General features: G+C 36.8%; 1 protein-coding gene across 4 annotated transcripts in view; it reads right to left on the bottom strand.

Annotated features, from left to right (window-relative positions):
- The window catches only part of ZFAT (zinc finger and AT-hook domain containing), a 122,504-nt gene that overhangs the window by 100,445 nt on the left and 5,420 nt on the right, over positions 1–16,639 (bottom strand). For all 4 annotated transcript variants that reach the window (XM_014257860.2, XM_005516892.3, XM_014257858.2 and 1 more), the window contains exons 2-3: positions 11,987–12,157; positions 7,535–7,795 (exon numbers count right to left, since the gene is read on the bottom strand). In XM_014257860.2, coding sequence (XP_014113335.2) covers positions 7,535–7,795; positions 11,987–12,157 — 432 coding nt within the window. The remainder of the gene's footprint in view (positions 1–7,534; positions 7,796–11,986; positions 12,158–16,639) is intronic.

Genomic DNA, 16,639 nt, shown 5'->3' with positions numbered 1-16,639 from the left:
TCCAGCACCTACTAATGATTTCTTCAATTTCATTACAAAAATTCCTTGATCTATGCCTCTTCTCAACTAGGTTTTTCTCTGTGGACTTCTATGATTTTGGAAAATATTGCTGCTTTATAGGTATAAAGAGCTTCATAATGTCCCCATTTAACTTCTTAATATAGTTGTAAATTATTCATTTATACTAAAAGCACATAGTTCTAACACTGATATTTTCCTGCAATACTTGAAAGGGATATTTGAAGATAAAGAAAAATCCCTTTCAAACAGAACCTGCTTGTGCAGTGGTTTATTCTGGTGTGCTGATCAGAGGTGGAAGGGAACAGCTGGACTCTATCTTAGAGGTCTTTTCCAACCTTATTGATTCTATGAAACAAACACATATTTTCACATTTTCTTCATCAAACAGCCCCTGATAGTTTATTAGCAAGAATAAAATTAATCATCACAGATTTCCCAGCAGGACCAGGCTACCAACACAAGAAAGCCTTTTCATAAAGAATCAGAAAACACAAAATCAACTGAGTTGGAAAGGACCCACAAGGTTCATAGAGTCCAACTCCTGGCCTTGCACAGGACCATTCCCAACAGCCACACCATGTGCCTGAGAATGTAATCTGCTTATTGAATTGCTTCCCTGAGGGTGCTTCACATGCTGGGTTAATTACTCTGCTTTTGTTCAGTGGGCAGTAAGCAAAACTGAAAAGCATTCGAAAAAAGCCCCAAAAGATGTTACATACCTATGGACAAAACATGCTTTAGTTAGAAGAAATCCAGAACCATATATTGTAATGAAAACTCTAATGAGGAGAACAGAAATTTCTCCACTTTGCATGGGATCATGTAATTCCTAGTAGTTATATGAATAGAACCCAAGTACCTTACTCCTAAACTCCCTTCAACCATTAGAAAGATTCTAACCATTCATCACTTTAATGAGGAAGTGGTTGAAGATAAATAACAAAACCATTCATTACCTTTTCACTTTAATATGCAACTCTACTACCTTTTTGAGTATTGGAATTCTACTAAAAAAAGGAGAACAACAGATTTGAGTTTGGTTGTGATCCACGTTAGTGAATAACTATGACCACAGTAATAAGCCAACAGATGTTTCACATTGCTCTTCTTTCCTGACGTGCCTCTGTCAGGCAGATCAGTTTGGCGGTTCTTTCAGTCCAACCAAGGGTCAAGGTGAAGAGATGTATTACAATAAATACTGCTGACTGTCTCCCTGCTTTCAAAACAGACCACAAATACTATTTTAAAAGACTTAAAAACAACATGCAGAATTGCAGTAGAAAAATATTTCTTTGTTAAAGTGGTGCTGTTTCATACGCATAGAAAATTTGTGGACATAGGCTAAGGACTAAAAATTATGCCCATACAAAAAAAAATTCATACAAAACCCAAAGATGGTAAGTTCTTCAAAGAACTGGATCTCAGCTTTCTCAGTATGAGCTGAGAAGACCCAGCCTCTAACAGGAGAACTACACTCAGTATGAGCAAAGGTATGAGGAAGCTACTGAGTGCTGCGTAACCTCAGTTAACATAAAAAAAGCCCACACATAGATTAGCGAGAAACAGCAGTGAGGAAACTCCACTGATTTACTGATCATACATCTGCTATTAGTGCTAAGGATCTGTAGGAACATTCTCACCCTCACATGATACTTGATCAAAACCCAAAATCATCTCTCTACAGTAATCTAATTCTGATAATTAAACATTAAAATGTATTCACTAATTTGATGCCTGTCGATGGCAGTAGCCCCATTCTATGCCTCTCTGAATGGAAGAAACATCTTCCAGAAACAATTTGTTGATAAGGAGCTGGGGTGCACACATTGCCAACAATTTTTGCTACAAAGAACTATTTTGTGGTCTGTGTGTAACCTGAGACTTAAAAATCCTTCAAACCAACGCTCCCTATCAAATCACCAAATGAACAAACACCTTAACCCTCAATGACAGCTGCTTTGTTCCTGAATTCTCTATGCACCAAAACAAATCCTGAAGCGGAAGGTGTGCTTTAGGAAAGGATTAAGAGGGAGAAAAGTACATTTTAATAAAAAAGAGCTTCAATTTTGACCACAAGGCTTAAACAGCCTTTCTATAGTAAGTATGTGGCCATCTCATCAGTGTTTAGCTGCCTTCCTGGAAAAAATTCTTTCACTGTTAAGATCATGGATTAGAGTGTCAAATAAATGCTTTGTCCATCTCAACTAGGTGAGTTCTGCTGTATAATAACTACCACGAGTTATAAAGGAACAGCCTTGGACGATTTTAGGATAATTTATGAGAAAATGGAGTATATGCCACTTGAATAGCTAAAGTGAATTTCTCCAGGCAGTAAAAGCCTTTGCTTGATCCTGAAGAGGTTTGTTTAGACAAACTGTTTCACTCTGCACGTCCCTTGCTAAGCAGTCAGCTCAGCACTTTGTCAGCTGGCACCTGGATCCAACAGACGGATGAAGTGACCTCCCCTCCCCAGTGTCAGGCGTTATGAACACCAGCTTGTGTTTGTGCAAGAAACACAACGCTGAGCCGCTTCTAACACCATTAAGAAATGGCCACGTCTGCTGATCAGCAAAGCTACTGCCAGCTCTGAATTAATCAGGGCTTCCAGAGTCCCATCGAACTGCATCGTTCATCTGTCCCATGATCCTGCTGGAGTCATTAATTGAAGGGACTGCTCTCAGCGTTTCTACTTGGATGTACAACATTTTGCAGGCTTAATTGGCATGTTTTTAAACTACTCTTCATTCAAATTACTGTTTTTTAACCTTTAAAAAGTGATATTTCATAGCAGCAGGCGAGCAGCTTGGAAAAAAGAAAGTGAACTGGCCATTTAAAATAAACACAGGCAATTGTTTCTCCTGAACAGAATGACATTCTACTTGCACAAAGAATTCATTTAAGTTAGAATCCAGCTGATGGTAAAACCATTTTAAACTAAGGCCAAAAGTGACATCTTTGAGATATATGTAGGCTCCCACTTCAGTAGGATTGAATGTTTCACTCCAGAGAAGGGACTGTAATCTGTCTTCCACCTAAATGCCATTCCCTGGCCATTAAATGTCCTCTCTTGTATCCTGCCAGCCAGATCATAATCATTAGCCAGAACTGTTAATTTTGTTTAACCAAAAAGAATCAGAAATAGGTATACACACAGTTTAGCTTACAAAACAGCAACTTGCTTAGGCAAATAAGCCCTCAGTGAAAAAATACATTTACTAACCATGTACACAGGGAAATGCAACAGACTTTTTTTTTAATCCTGTGTTGCACTGGCTTTGTGTGGCCATGTTTTGGTAGCAGGGGGCTACAGTTTGGCTCTTCTCATGGAGATTTGGGTTTATTCCTCATTATCCTCTGATTTTATTGGTAATAAATTAATTCCCCCAGGTTGTTTTTCCCGTGATGGTAACTGGTGAGTGATTTCTCCCCACAAGACTTTTTTTTTTTTTTTTGTTTTTCCAGTCCAGCTGAGGAGCTGCTTTCTGGGACTCCTGGAGCTGAAAAAAAACTATTTTTTTTTTAATTTTTATTTATTTATTTTATTTTTTAATTGCTCTTTTAGTGAATGGGCCCACAAGGTGAAAGCAATCATTATAGTTCAGAGGATCAAATTAGATGCACAAAGGATGTCAGTAACCAGTAAGGCCTGGTGACTCTGAAAAGAGAAGCAGAACTATCAATGAGTCAATGATCTCAGAGATCAATGCAGATCACCAATTACAGAAGCAAGGAACAGCAGAGGCCCACTGCATCCACCAGTTATTCCTCTGACCAATACATGTGCAATTTCAATGAAGTTTCAACTCTAGCTTCAACTAGCATTTTCTAGTGATTTATTTATTTTAAATGTCCGTTATGCTAGGCATTTCAACACTTTTCTTGTTGACCTATAAAAGACAGCAAAACATTTTATTACTTGGAAAGTTCTATGAATATTTGAGCTCCAGTTCAAAACATATATTAGATTTCTCTGAATAGACACTATTACACAGAATAACTATAAATACATATATTTTCAATGTTTTCATACTTAGCATATTTTAGCAATAGCCAAAACATTATTTTGGTCACAAGTGTGAAACACTGTGTCATATGAGCTGCTATGAAGAAAGTTAACTCCATCACAGTCAGCCACAGTGTAAAGTGAAAACATGTGATTATTAATCAGATCCCCATAGAATGATAAGCTTTGCAAAAAATTAAAAGCATGAGAAAGTGGTATAAATTTTAAAACTACAGAAAGTCTCAGAAGCATTAAAAAAAACAGATAAAAGTTATTTCAAGTTGGAAAATACATGGATAAAAGAAAAAAAAACCCAACCTTTATAGAATAGGTAAAATGTCAAGTACTAAGTGAGAAGAACCTGCAGCCAAAGCTCCTTGTGAATTTTAGCCATCTATTTTGAACTGTCTCCGACATGCAGAAGCAGATATATTTCTGAAAGATTCTAAGACTTTCAATAAAATCTTCCATCCAGCTCTAAGAAAACTGGCAACAGTGGATTCAAGAAAAAAAAATACTGATAAAATGATGGGTACTAAATTAACTCTTGGAGTAGAAGAAAGATCTGTCTGTGTTTCCAAATACTTCCCTGAAAACCTAAGTTTAATAGTAAGCAGGAGTCAGAAAAATCAACCATAATATAAAGGAGACATTAAGAAAAGAGCAGAACAGCAAAAAAACACCTTATGCCATGGTACTAGTCAGGGGAGCTCTGCAGAGGGATCTGGACAGGCTGGATCAACTGACTGAGGCCAACTGCATGAGGTTCAATAAGGCAAAGTGCCAGGTCCTGCCCTTGGGTCACAACTGCTCCATGCTCCAGGCTGGGGGAAGAGGGTTGGAGAACTGCTGGGCAGAAAAGGACCTGGAATTGTGGGTCAACACTGACTGAACATGAGCCAGCATGTGCCCAGGTGGGCAAGAAGGCAAATGGCACCTTGGCTTGTATCCAAATTCATGTGGTCAGCAGGACCAGGACAAGGACTGTACCCCTGTACTCAGTACTGGTCATGTCACACCTCAGTCCTGCGCTCAGTTTTGGGCCCCTCAGTACAAGAAGGACATTGAAGGGCTGGAGCAGGTCCAGAGATGGGCAATGAATCTGGGAAAGGGTCTGGAGCACAAGTCTGAGGAGCAGCTGAGGGAGCTGGGGGTGTTCATGCTGGAGAAAAGGAGGGTCAGGGGGGGACTTTATCACTCTCTACAACTCCCTGAAAGGAGGCTGTAGCCAGGTGGGGGTTGGCCTCTTCTCCCAGTAACAAGTGACAGGATGAGAGGAAATGGTGGTGCCAATGGAGGTTTAGATTGGATATTAGGAAAATTTTTTAACTGAAAAAGAACTACCATCAGAACAGGCTGTGCAAGGAAGGGGCAGACTCAGCATCCCTACAAACGTTCACAAGGTCTGTGGATGTGACACTTGGAGACACGGTTTAGTGGTAAACATGGTCATGCTGAGTTTACAGCTGGACTCAATGACCTTGGATGTCTTTTCCAAACTTACTGATTCTGTGATAATGCAAAAGTTTATGAGGAATATTATAGAGACTATAATAGAGAACCCTAAGCAGACAACATCCTGTTCTTGCCTGTTCTACAGTTTTGAGGTACTGACTGTATTCACACATTCTTAGAGGAAAATAATAATGCACATGCTACTTTCATCTATGTATTCAGAAACTGAAAAGTTGTCTCAAACAGTTCATATGGTAAAGGCAGAAGTGAAAGGTTTTCCTGTGATGGGACAGCAATCAGTAGACAGCTGAAGAGTGAATTTCCCAGATGTATTCCAAGGAAGAATTATGTCTTCAGGATAAAACCAGACCCCAATAGCTTCAAAGTTTGCAGTCAAGATAGAAAGCTTCAAAAAACTGGAACCCCCTGTTTTGGTGACCCCAAGTCATTTGTTGCTTGACTGTTTGACCTGGCTTGACTGTTTTGCTTTTACCAGGGAATAAGCAAAAAATGCTTCATCTGCCCAAAACTGAGGCTATTTTCTTTATGAAGAAGGAAAAAGATGAGCAATTTAGTCTGGAAAATTTGCCAGTGTGTTTTGTAGAGGAACCAATGAAGATAAGATTTAGGAGCTCTAATGAGGTAACAGGTCAAGAACAGGTAATTTGAATTTATACTTTGACTTGAGAGTTTTCTTCAAAAGGACATTAGAAAAGGCAACATTTCTAAAATTATGCAAATATGAACACTGGATCTAGTATAAACAGCAGAGGGAACGGACACTTGGGATGTCAGAGGTGAGACAGCTGGAGCAACTGTCATTTTTGTGTATTTAAAAAATTATACCACTGATGACAGTACAATACAACCAGGTACTTTACCAAAGCAAGAGTTTCTCTGCTCTATCAACATATTCTAAGCTTATTTTAATTAAGCTTTGCCACAGAAGTTAAACTCTACATATCAATGAAAATAAAATAGTCATACTAGTTGTGTATAATTGTGACAGACTGGAAAGAGTAACAGAAAACTTGAAAAAAAATCAATGGCAAATTTTGTCTACAGGCAGAATCCACAATATCATACTGAGCAACTGTAGTAAAAGCAAAACCTGAATTTTACCACCAACACAAAACCCACAAAAAGTTAAGGTAATTTGGACTAAGTCATTGCTTTGTATGCATGGGACATTCACCTTAAGGAAAATTTAAACAGGTAGGTAGAGGAGATGATTACTGTATGTCCCTTCAACTACTCCATTCTGAATGAATGTTTACTGTTGTCTTTTTAAATGGATTTGGGTTCAATGCCCCAGGCCAATGAGGGTTTAAGAAACCATTCAGACAATGCCCTTAGCAGCAGCTTTAACTGCTGGTCAGCCCTGAATTGGTCAAGCAGTTAGGTGGGATGGTCATTGTAGGTTCCTTACAGCTGAAAATTACTTCATTCTGCTGTGTTCTATACTAAAAATTTGAGAGGTTGAATATATCCAAATCAATATTAAAGCTAAATTTAAACACTGGGCTCTCCTATGCCAAAGACAATAAAGCTTTGTTTGAGTTTTTAGTGTTTAACTGTGCTTAATAGTGTTTAATACTATTATTTATACAGTAAAAGAAAGTAAAAGTCCAGTTAAAGAAGCCATCCAGAAAAGCAAACTCTTATCAAGAGAAGAGAACAGAATTCAGATTTCCCAAGTCACAGGACACAAACACCTGTACAGGACCGTCCTTCCTCACCTACATGTGATATTCACCTGCATGGCCTATACCACTTCTCACTGAAAAGCTACAATCCACTTTGTGAGAAACAGAACAGTTGCTAATGCAAAACAAGAATTTCAGGGAGTTGTAAGACAATCATTACTGTAATAAACAGTTTGATCACTTTGAAAGAAGTTTAAATACCTCGCCTAAGATCAGTTTTGCTTTTTTGTTTTACAAGGAACAGACAACTCCACTCCATTTTAAAGCCAGCACTGGGGATTCCAAGCCAGGTCTCATGGTAGGAACACCATGGTATTTTTTCAAGTATTTTTGCTGGATGTTTTCTTACCTCCATCTCCTTCTTCTTCTCCTTCATTCAGAACAATAATGCAGATGTGTTTAGTCAGCTGACGCGTGTTGGAGAATTTCCGATTGCATTTCCTGCATTCCAGGCTGCCTGGTGAGACTTCAGACGGTTCCAGGCCTTCTTCTGTCCCAGCTGGGGTCTCTTTGCTTGGAACAGGGTTGTTTTCTGCCACATCTTCATCCACACAAAGCTTCTTAGTGGACCCTTTTGGTCTGCCCCTTTTCCTCTTTGCTACGAGAAGCTCTAGAAAAGCAAATTGAAGTTTAAAGCAAATTACAATTAAACCTCACAGCTAATTAGCTAATATCCTTCTGATCTTTGAAAAACAGATTCCTTAAATCAAGTTTGAGAGGAGTTATCCCAAAAGCTGAAAAAAAGGTTAGCATCACACAAACTTATTTCAAGCAGTGGTATTTGCTGGCATTTCTGGTAGCTGCAAAGCAATAACATTTGTGTTATTGAGATGTCAGAGTGCCACAGTTTTACTTAATTACACTGCAAGCACTCTTCTGGACTGCACTATAACTCTATCAGCACATGTATTCCACAAAACTGCTTTGTACTGTTTCACCACTACAAAAAGCCTTTTAATTTAAATAATTGTCAAATTAATTATCCAGGTATTGAGATGTAATCAGAAAAACAGTGTATGTTTAAGAACCAAAATCTCATTGTCCTTTTAATATACTGAACTATTACTCCCTAATATTTTCTGTGGTTCTTGATTGTCAGCACTTTCTAGCCAAAAGCTGGCATAAAAATTGTTGGTAACAAATAAATTCCAGAAGTCATGCAGAAAAATGTTTCCTTAATTAAAATCAGAAGCCATCCACAATTCCTAATAAATACAATATAATTTTACATTTCCATATTTCTGTAGAGGAAATATTGATGAAATCCACAACATGCAGTGCACAGAAATGTGTGACAACATAAATTGTATTTTCTGCTTAAGATTTCTCTCATCACTACTGAATCACAGATACTGATAAATTGAGATTGACAACATAGATGTCTGAAAAAACACGAAAAGAGAGAATATTAAAAAAAACCCAAACCACAAAAACTTTTCAAGTACAGGTGGTAAAAGACCTTATTGAATTGGTTGATTTAGAGGATATGGAAAAATAAATGACTTAAAGAATGTTAAAGGAAGATGATGCAGGAGAACAGGAGAAGGTAACATCATGTTATTCATAACCTATTCAGCATTTCCCTAAAACATACCAGGCAAACAAAATCCCACATTCAGACACCACAGCTTTGAGTTAACCATGTAATTACTATCAAATGAAATAGAAAGCATTCTGTTTTCTTATATGAGTGACTGAATACCTGTCTGCTTAAATAAATGTAATGAAACTGCCAAAAAACCTTACTATGAATAGAAAAAAAGCAACTGTTTCCCATAATCTTTTTTTCAAACCTCCACCAGGGTCCTGAACTTTCACACTACTCTAACAAAAGTAGTTTTGTCAATCATCAACCAAAAGGGAGTGGTTTCAGTGCTCTCAAAACTTCTCTTTGCTACCATTCATATTATTTTGATATCCATCCATCACAGTAATCAGTATTTGAGTTGAAGAAATTAAAATCCAATTAAAACAAATTATCTTCATTTTAATTTACCAATTAAAACAATTATCTTTACATCAACCCATCAAAAGGCCACAGTTTGCTAACTGTCCAACACAAAGAATACAGATGTGGATGCTGGTCAGACTACTACAAAACAGTTAAGTCCAAGGATTAGAAAAATTAATGAAACCACCATATTCTCTGTGTATGATATTCTTTTCATTCCTTTACAATGCAATCATCAGATTACCCAACAAAAATAAATTAAGAGAAATCAGGTCAAAGAGATGCTTCTTCCTGACTGTTTTAGTGCAAATTTAATGAGAAACGGAAGAGCACTTTCACATTAAGACAGAAATTGAAACAAAATCTTGCATGCAAGTGGAAATGTGAAAACTGCTCCTTTACATGGCTGGTGATGGAATCTCTGCTATGGCTTACAAAATTGCAGCTCTTAACACTGACTACTAATGGTGTGGCAAATAAAGAAAGAATGTGTAAATCTTATAATGTGCAAATGTGTCCACCAGTAGGAGAATTTACAGCAGTCCTCAACCATTTAAAAGGTTTAGTGGCAAGAGGCAGGCATCAACAAACACAGGAACCAGGAGGGCTCCCCAGGACTTTTGAGGCTTATCACAGTCATTTTCTTTCCTTGCTTCTTGGTTTCGTTTTTCCAGGACAGAGCTTATTTCAAGCTACTTTGAGTTAACAATGCCAGAATTACATTTTTAATGAGGCACATAACCACAAATTCCAGCTGTCTCTCTACCCAGCCTGCCCCCAGCGAGCTCTTCACACTGCATTATACAAATTCCAGCTCAAACCACCTAAGATCAATAACACACAGTAATTTAATAGCAGAACATTGTCATTCATCTGCCAGTACATAACCAAGTTAATCAAATATAGTTTTTTAGAAAACAGAACCTATTTCACTGCTAAAAATAAAGTAGTATTTAAATAAAGTATAAAAATAAAGTAGTAAATAAATAATAAAAAGACCCTATCACTTATTTAAAGGATGCTTAGTGATAAATAGAAGTTTCAAATTGGTCATTAAAAAGATTTTGAATTAAGATCCTATTCCCTCAAGAACAACTTAGTTGTTTCTGGGCATTTTGCACTCATTAAAGACTGACTGAAACCAACCTTTATGCTGACTGCTATTGGATGAGCAATGGCAATATCCAGGGAAGACATTCTGTGCCATGCTGTATAATTATCTTCTCAAAGACATAAAAAAGACACTTCTAAAAGAATAATGAAATTAACTGTGTGTCTATTTTTGTACTGGTCCTTCATAGGAATTGTTCACATAAGCTTCACCAAATCAATCTGTTTAATACAAAAAGTTTGTCAGAAGTCACAAAACGCTTGTGCAAATGTCACCGAAACCTCCTGACCATACTTAACAGGTTGATGCATTATGCAACATGAATCCTTCCTCAAATGTCATAAGCTTATGAGCTCACAAATAAAAAGCTTACATTTCATCAGTTACAGCACATGGCTGTATTCAGAATCTTCTGCACACGGTGTCACACAAATGCATGCATGGAAATCTCATCCTCAGCCTTATTCTGTTACTGTTCTGTGTTTGTATCATGGCACCTGCAACACCTCCTGTCCCTCAGGTGTGAATGCAGGCTCTGGCTACATCCTGTGTTCAGGAAAGGATGAGGCTGATGCACACACCATGGTTTTAAGTGACCTTAATGAGGTAAACTCCTTGAAGGAAAGAAATGATGATATGCAGACTATAACTTTCTTCAAGGTTTCATAACCAACAGAGTCATGCATCCCATAATCCAGATATAGCCCAAAACAAACAACAATCCATCAGGTAATAGCAGTATGGATAGATGAAGCCATTGATGCCGTCCCACAGATCCTCACCAATCTGACTAAGCAGAAGGAAAAGAAAGCTGAGTTTTGACAAGCACTTTGAAGGAAATGGAGACCATTGTACAGAACTATAAAATGCCCTAAGCAAAACTGGAGTATGAGTGACTACAATTAGCAGGGAAACCTGTCATTTCCCAAAGACACATGTCACACTCCAGTGCTGGACAAAATGTGACCTGAGCATAGATGTATAACAGCAACATCTCCCTGGTACCCTTGGTAAAAAAAAATTAACACTGTCATACCAAAATGTTTAGGACAAATCAACCCTAAATAGATCATAGCTTAATGATAGGAAAGTGGCATAACTAAACAAAATCCAGCAGAGAGTACTGCAAATAAAATAACAGTAGAGTAATGAACAAATACTACATGCCTAGCACTCTACTTGTCCCCAGTACTCATAAAATCATTAATTTATTACTCAGGCAGAACAAAGAGCTCCATCAGCAACTCAGCTGATTGCTTTATTAACCAGCATCACTACCAAAACACAGTTACAAATTATGAATTATGCCACTTCCTTTTTGGAACAGAACTATTGACATTACCTGAATCCAACAAACAAGTCAAACAACTCAAAAAGGACACCTAAGCCTCAAGACATCCTCTCACCCATGGTGTCCTGATTGCTTTCCACTGCTGTTAGACAATCTTCCCACTGCTATTTCACAGCTCAGGTTAAAACTGTAGGAAGCAAACTTTGCTATAGTTGACACTGAAAATTAATGAATCAATGTCATCATTCCCTAAGACGTGAGTTTATCCACATCTGTTCACGTGATCTATTCCATGCTGAATGAGATTTGGGGTGGCAGTTGTACAGTGCTTATTATAAAAACAAACTATAGAAACACTTCTAAACACAATGCAGAGTCATCACACCACAGGTTTTATTAAAAAATACACAATGCTGAAAATTACGTTCCTCTCAATTTATGAATGTACCTTCTCCATCTTTGCTTGTGTTTCTGGGTACTGTTAGAGGTTGGAGAGGAATCACAATGTCATCCACACTTGTCCCTTCTTCTGCGTGTTTCTCGGAGACATGAGACAACAGCTCAGACTTATTTGGTGAAAATAAGTTACAGAGCTTACACATGAAGATGGAATTGCTCCCTGAAAAAACAAGTTTAAAAACAAGGAATCAGTGTTTTCAAATGTAAGTTATTTATGTTACCATGAATTACTGGGATTTTGGTTCAGTCAATATAATTGTAATATATATTATATATTATAGTTATAATTATATAATTATATAAAGTAGTTATTACATATATAATAACTATAATTTACTTAAAACATATAACAGGCATATAATGAGGTGAAATGATGAATGTTATAATACATCCTCAAATGCATTAATTTAAGAAATGGGTCAACTCCTAGCTAGATCCTGATAGGGCAAAAAATTTCTTCTGGCTGAAATCTTAGAAATGTTTTAATGTGGCACAAAAGGAAGAAGAACAATTTAGACCTTTTTCCCCTTACAGCTTCAAATATCATTATAATTTTATATATTTTCAAATACATGATAAAATTTTATGTAAGATATAACATCCTCATCGAGTACTGTGAAAAGTTCCTGTTGATTTAAGAAAAACAAACAAACCCAACCCAATAACAAACTAAAAACCTTCCAAGAAGCAGGAGCAAATGAAGAATGTCATTGAAACTCCCCCTGGTCAATGCTTTAAACAGAAATTTGACAAAATTTTTAGGCAAAGCTTTATGTTTTCTATTTTAATTCGCAGGTACTTGAAGTGTGATGTAAAAGCAAAACCTCAAGAACGTAAGGATTAATATAATCCCAGATTTAAAAAAACCTCCAAAATTTTCACCAGACAAATTCAGAGGACTTTGTTTCCTAATACTCCAGTCTTTTGGTTTAATGGTTGATTTTTGAAGAGTCCCTACTCCCTTCAGGATCCAATGAAACAAAAAAAACATCAGAAACCAATTTTAACAGCACACTTGTTCTCCAGCTACATGTATGAAGTTCTGGCCCAGAGACTGGTTTCAATTGCTACTCTCCCTCCACCTTCCTGTAGAAAATTAGGAACATAAACCCTCTGAAACCAAACTGGAACAAGCAGCATTTCTGAGGTACAAGTGAAACCAGAATACAGATTTCTGTACTGAGTAAGTACAGAAATAAAATTATAATAAAGTTTGGGGTGCATCTGAGGGTAAGATGACAGGGAAGCTGCATTTTGGGACCTAATTTTAAAATAAACCTAAGGGCTCCCCTATTGAACATTATTCCACTTCCTTTACAACACACTAATTATACAGTTCACCCAAAAAAATCTTTATTTAAGGAGTCCTGAAAGTTGAGAGCAGCAGAGGTGTCTCTTTTACAGGTATTTGCACTTGAAATGTAACAAAAGCACAACTCAAAACTAACAGGCAGGCTATGCCTTCATCTCTTTCAAAACATCTGAAAAAGTAACTCCAATATTGCCCCTGTTTTTCGAAATATCCTCTAATTACACACAAGCAGCTATGTAAGTGTATGGTACAATCAACGCGTTCTTAGGAGCTCGGTTGGGCTCCTTCTCAGGCATTCTGCTGTCCTGAGCACACAGATATTTCTGTTTTGATTGCAGTATGTTGAAATGTTCCTTTGAACATTTGAACTAGTTCTGCTCTAGTTAGCAATATTCTTTTTTTTTTTTTTTTTAGAGGGCATGAAGCCTGTTATTGACCCAGCAGATAACACAGATAACAATTATTCTCTTTAAATGTAAAGGCAAAATAAAACCTATGAACATTTACCTAAACATTTAACCAATTGATTAACATTTAACCAAATGATTTAACTGGCATTTCTACATTTCTGTTTTGAGGTTTTATTTGTCATTGTTTCTGCTTCCTGACCTGCTGGCTATTTTCTCTAGAAGCTCAGGCTCAGTGTTCTGTCTCTTGTCTCCGCCTTCAAGACCTGCAATCAGTACTCACACACCACTTTATCTCTCACTCCCCGCAGGGAGGACTTGGGGAGGGGCAGAGGAGCAAGAAGAATCCCCAGAAGCCTCTGTGTTTAAAGTGCTCGATCACCACTGCCACCCAAACCCAGACATGAAGAGCCCAGGTGGCAGAGCACAGGGAGTCTCGGTGAAGCTGCAGGAAGCACCAGGAGAACACAGAAGATGCACGAGCTTTACTCAGAGGTGAGAAAGAAACCAAACAGAAGAAATTATTTTAGGAAGTATGACTGGAAAAGGAGTCAGAGAGCAGAGGATAAACTCTGCTGATCACCAGACTAAACAAGTATGGAGTAAACAAACAATAATTGATTATGCAGTTGCTAATTAGGCAGTGTAGCAATAAAGCAATGAATTATAGTCAATTAAATGTAAAAATCAAATAAGGAGTAAGGTAATTAACTATGCATGGAATCAATGACTAATTAGTGAATAATTAATTATGTTGGAAATCAACAGAGCAATTAATTAGGCAGCAATTAAATATGCAGAGAAAGAAAGGAACAGTAATCAAGTATGCAGGTACACAAACATCAGGAAATTCAACCAAAACCAATCTGGGACACTCTGTTCACTAAACATGCTTTGTGGCAATTCATTATCTTCAGTATGCCCCTATAAACTGTGCTAGATATACACTGAAATAAATAATACCAATAATTTTCTTCTTAATTGACTATGTGAAAAATTAAGCTATAATGCAAGTGAAGCCTTTTTTTTTTTTCTAATTCCTCCAAAACCCTCAGCATATTGCTTAATTAGGAGGTTTTTTTTTTTTTTTTTTCACTCACACTAAGTATATCTACAGCAAAAGGAGTTTTAACAAATGGATTACTAAAAACAAAGGGCAAGCTACAGACTGGGAAGCAGATTCCCTGATTCCAAATCCCCTTCATAAAGCACAACCAGTATCTGTCCTGTTTTGCTTTAAAGTTGGAGTGGGGAAGAGGGAAGGAGCAAGAAAGAAGCACTTATCTTAGAAAGACATTGAAATGAACCATACTTAGGGGAATCAAGGAATATATTATTGTCATATGTACTTTTAACCACTGTATGACAAAACCTATTGCAGAATCAATTTTAAATAACCAAAAACTTTAATTTTACATAAAAGGAAGTGTTGGATATTGTTTTGTTTTATTTTTAATAACTACTTTTACAAGACACACAGAGCAAGGACACAAATGTGTATTTATATACCCTAAATCATTCTAATGGATCCAAAACTTTCCACCTTTCCTTTCAAAGCAGGCAAGAGTTAACAACTTCTGTAAGTTGAAGTTCTGCAGCTCTCAAAAGGAATCAGAACTCCACAGTTAAATACAAAAGTAAAAAGTCACTGGTTATCTGCTGGCCTGTGGAAAAAGATGATACAATCAATAACTATGTATCTGGTCAACCCTCTATTAACTACAATACTATACCTCCTACTAACTAAAATACACAGCAAAGAAGTTCAGAATATGAATAATTACTTATCTCCTTCTAAACTTATTACAGAGCAGAAACAAATGTTGTTGGCTCATCACCATCAAATTCTTAACAGGAACTTTCTGCAATTAAAAATCTTACTCCTCACACTAGGACTTGTCTTGTTAGGCTTTTTGGTTTTTTTCCTCTTTCTGCTGTTTCTGTACAGATATGAAGTACAATAAAAAGTGGGAACAACTATTCCAATCAAATTATTTGTTTTGTAAAAGAACTTTTCATGCACAAATATAAAATACTGAAGTGTCTAAGAACAATAAACAAGACTTTTTCTGTTTAAGGAGAAGCAATGAAATGTGAGGTAGCAGTTAATATGAAACCAGCAAGTAAAAGCCACTAACTTTTGTTTAAGACAAGTAACACTATTTCTTAGTAAAAAAATGGTTTCAACTGAACATAAAAGAATGGGAAAATACAGGAGAAGAAATTATGATCGCCTGTACTACTGTCAAATACTTCAAAAATACTTAGAAGATCTTACTCCTTTGAGTATGTTAGAGGCTTTTCATTTTCAAACACATCTCAAACACACAAAATTTCACAAGCATGTTACAGTGTATCTCTGATTTTTATTGATTCACTCCAAGACACACGTTTTTTGGTTTTGGTTTTTTTTTTTTCCCTGCCATTGTTATTCTACTTAAAATCTACTTTCTATAGACCACATAACATTTTAACCATTATTTTCATATAATCAAAAGCTTTATCCTTGGTAAGTGTTAAAGAAAAAACAAGCACATAAAGTCTATAAACCAAACTATTTGCTATCATTAGAACAGCAGCACTGCAAGAACCCTGTGCTCAAAAGCAACAAATTAACTCTACTAGAAGCAGCAGGTGGAGAATCAAAAGCTATTTTAGGTTTTCCTCGCCTGAATTCAGGCAATTCTAAACAGTAAGCAACAGCTTCTTAATTCACCAGCACAAAATGACAGCTGAGACAAAACCAACCCTGCAGAAAGCATTCAGTCAAAGAAGAGGAGCCCCTGACCATGACTGTTCTCACTCTTAGATGCTAACTAAAATCCAGCAATTTAATTAGCATTAGTTAAGTGCCACAAACTTTATTTTAACATTGAGAAAGACTGCTACAGCAATGCTACACGATGCATTCCTGCAAAAACTA

This window comes from Pseudopodoces humilis, chromosome 1 (genome assembly GCF_049639895.1).
Source record: "Pseudopodoces humilis isolate 2021_Gansu_Grassland_sample_001 chromosome 1, ASM4963989v1, whole genome shotgun sequence".
Lineage (NCBI taxonomy): Eukaryota > Metazoa > Chordata > Aves > Passeriformes > Paridae > Pseudopodoces > Pseudopodoces humilis.
Note: the sequence above shows the minus strand (reverse complement) of the source record. Positions and strands in the feature narration are given on the sequence as shown.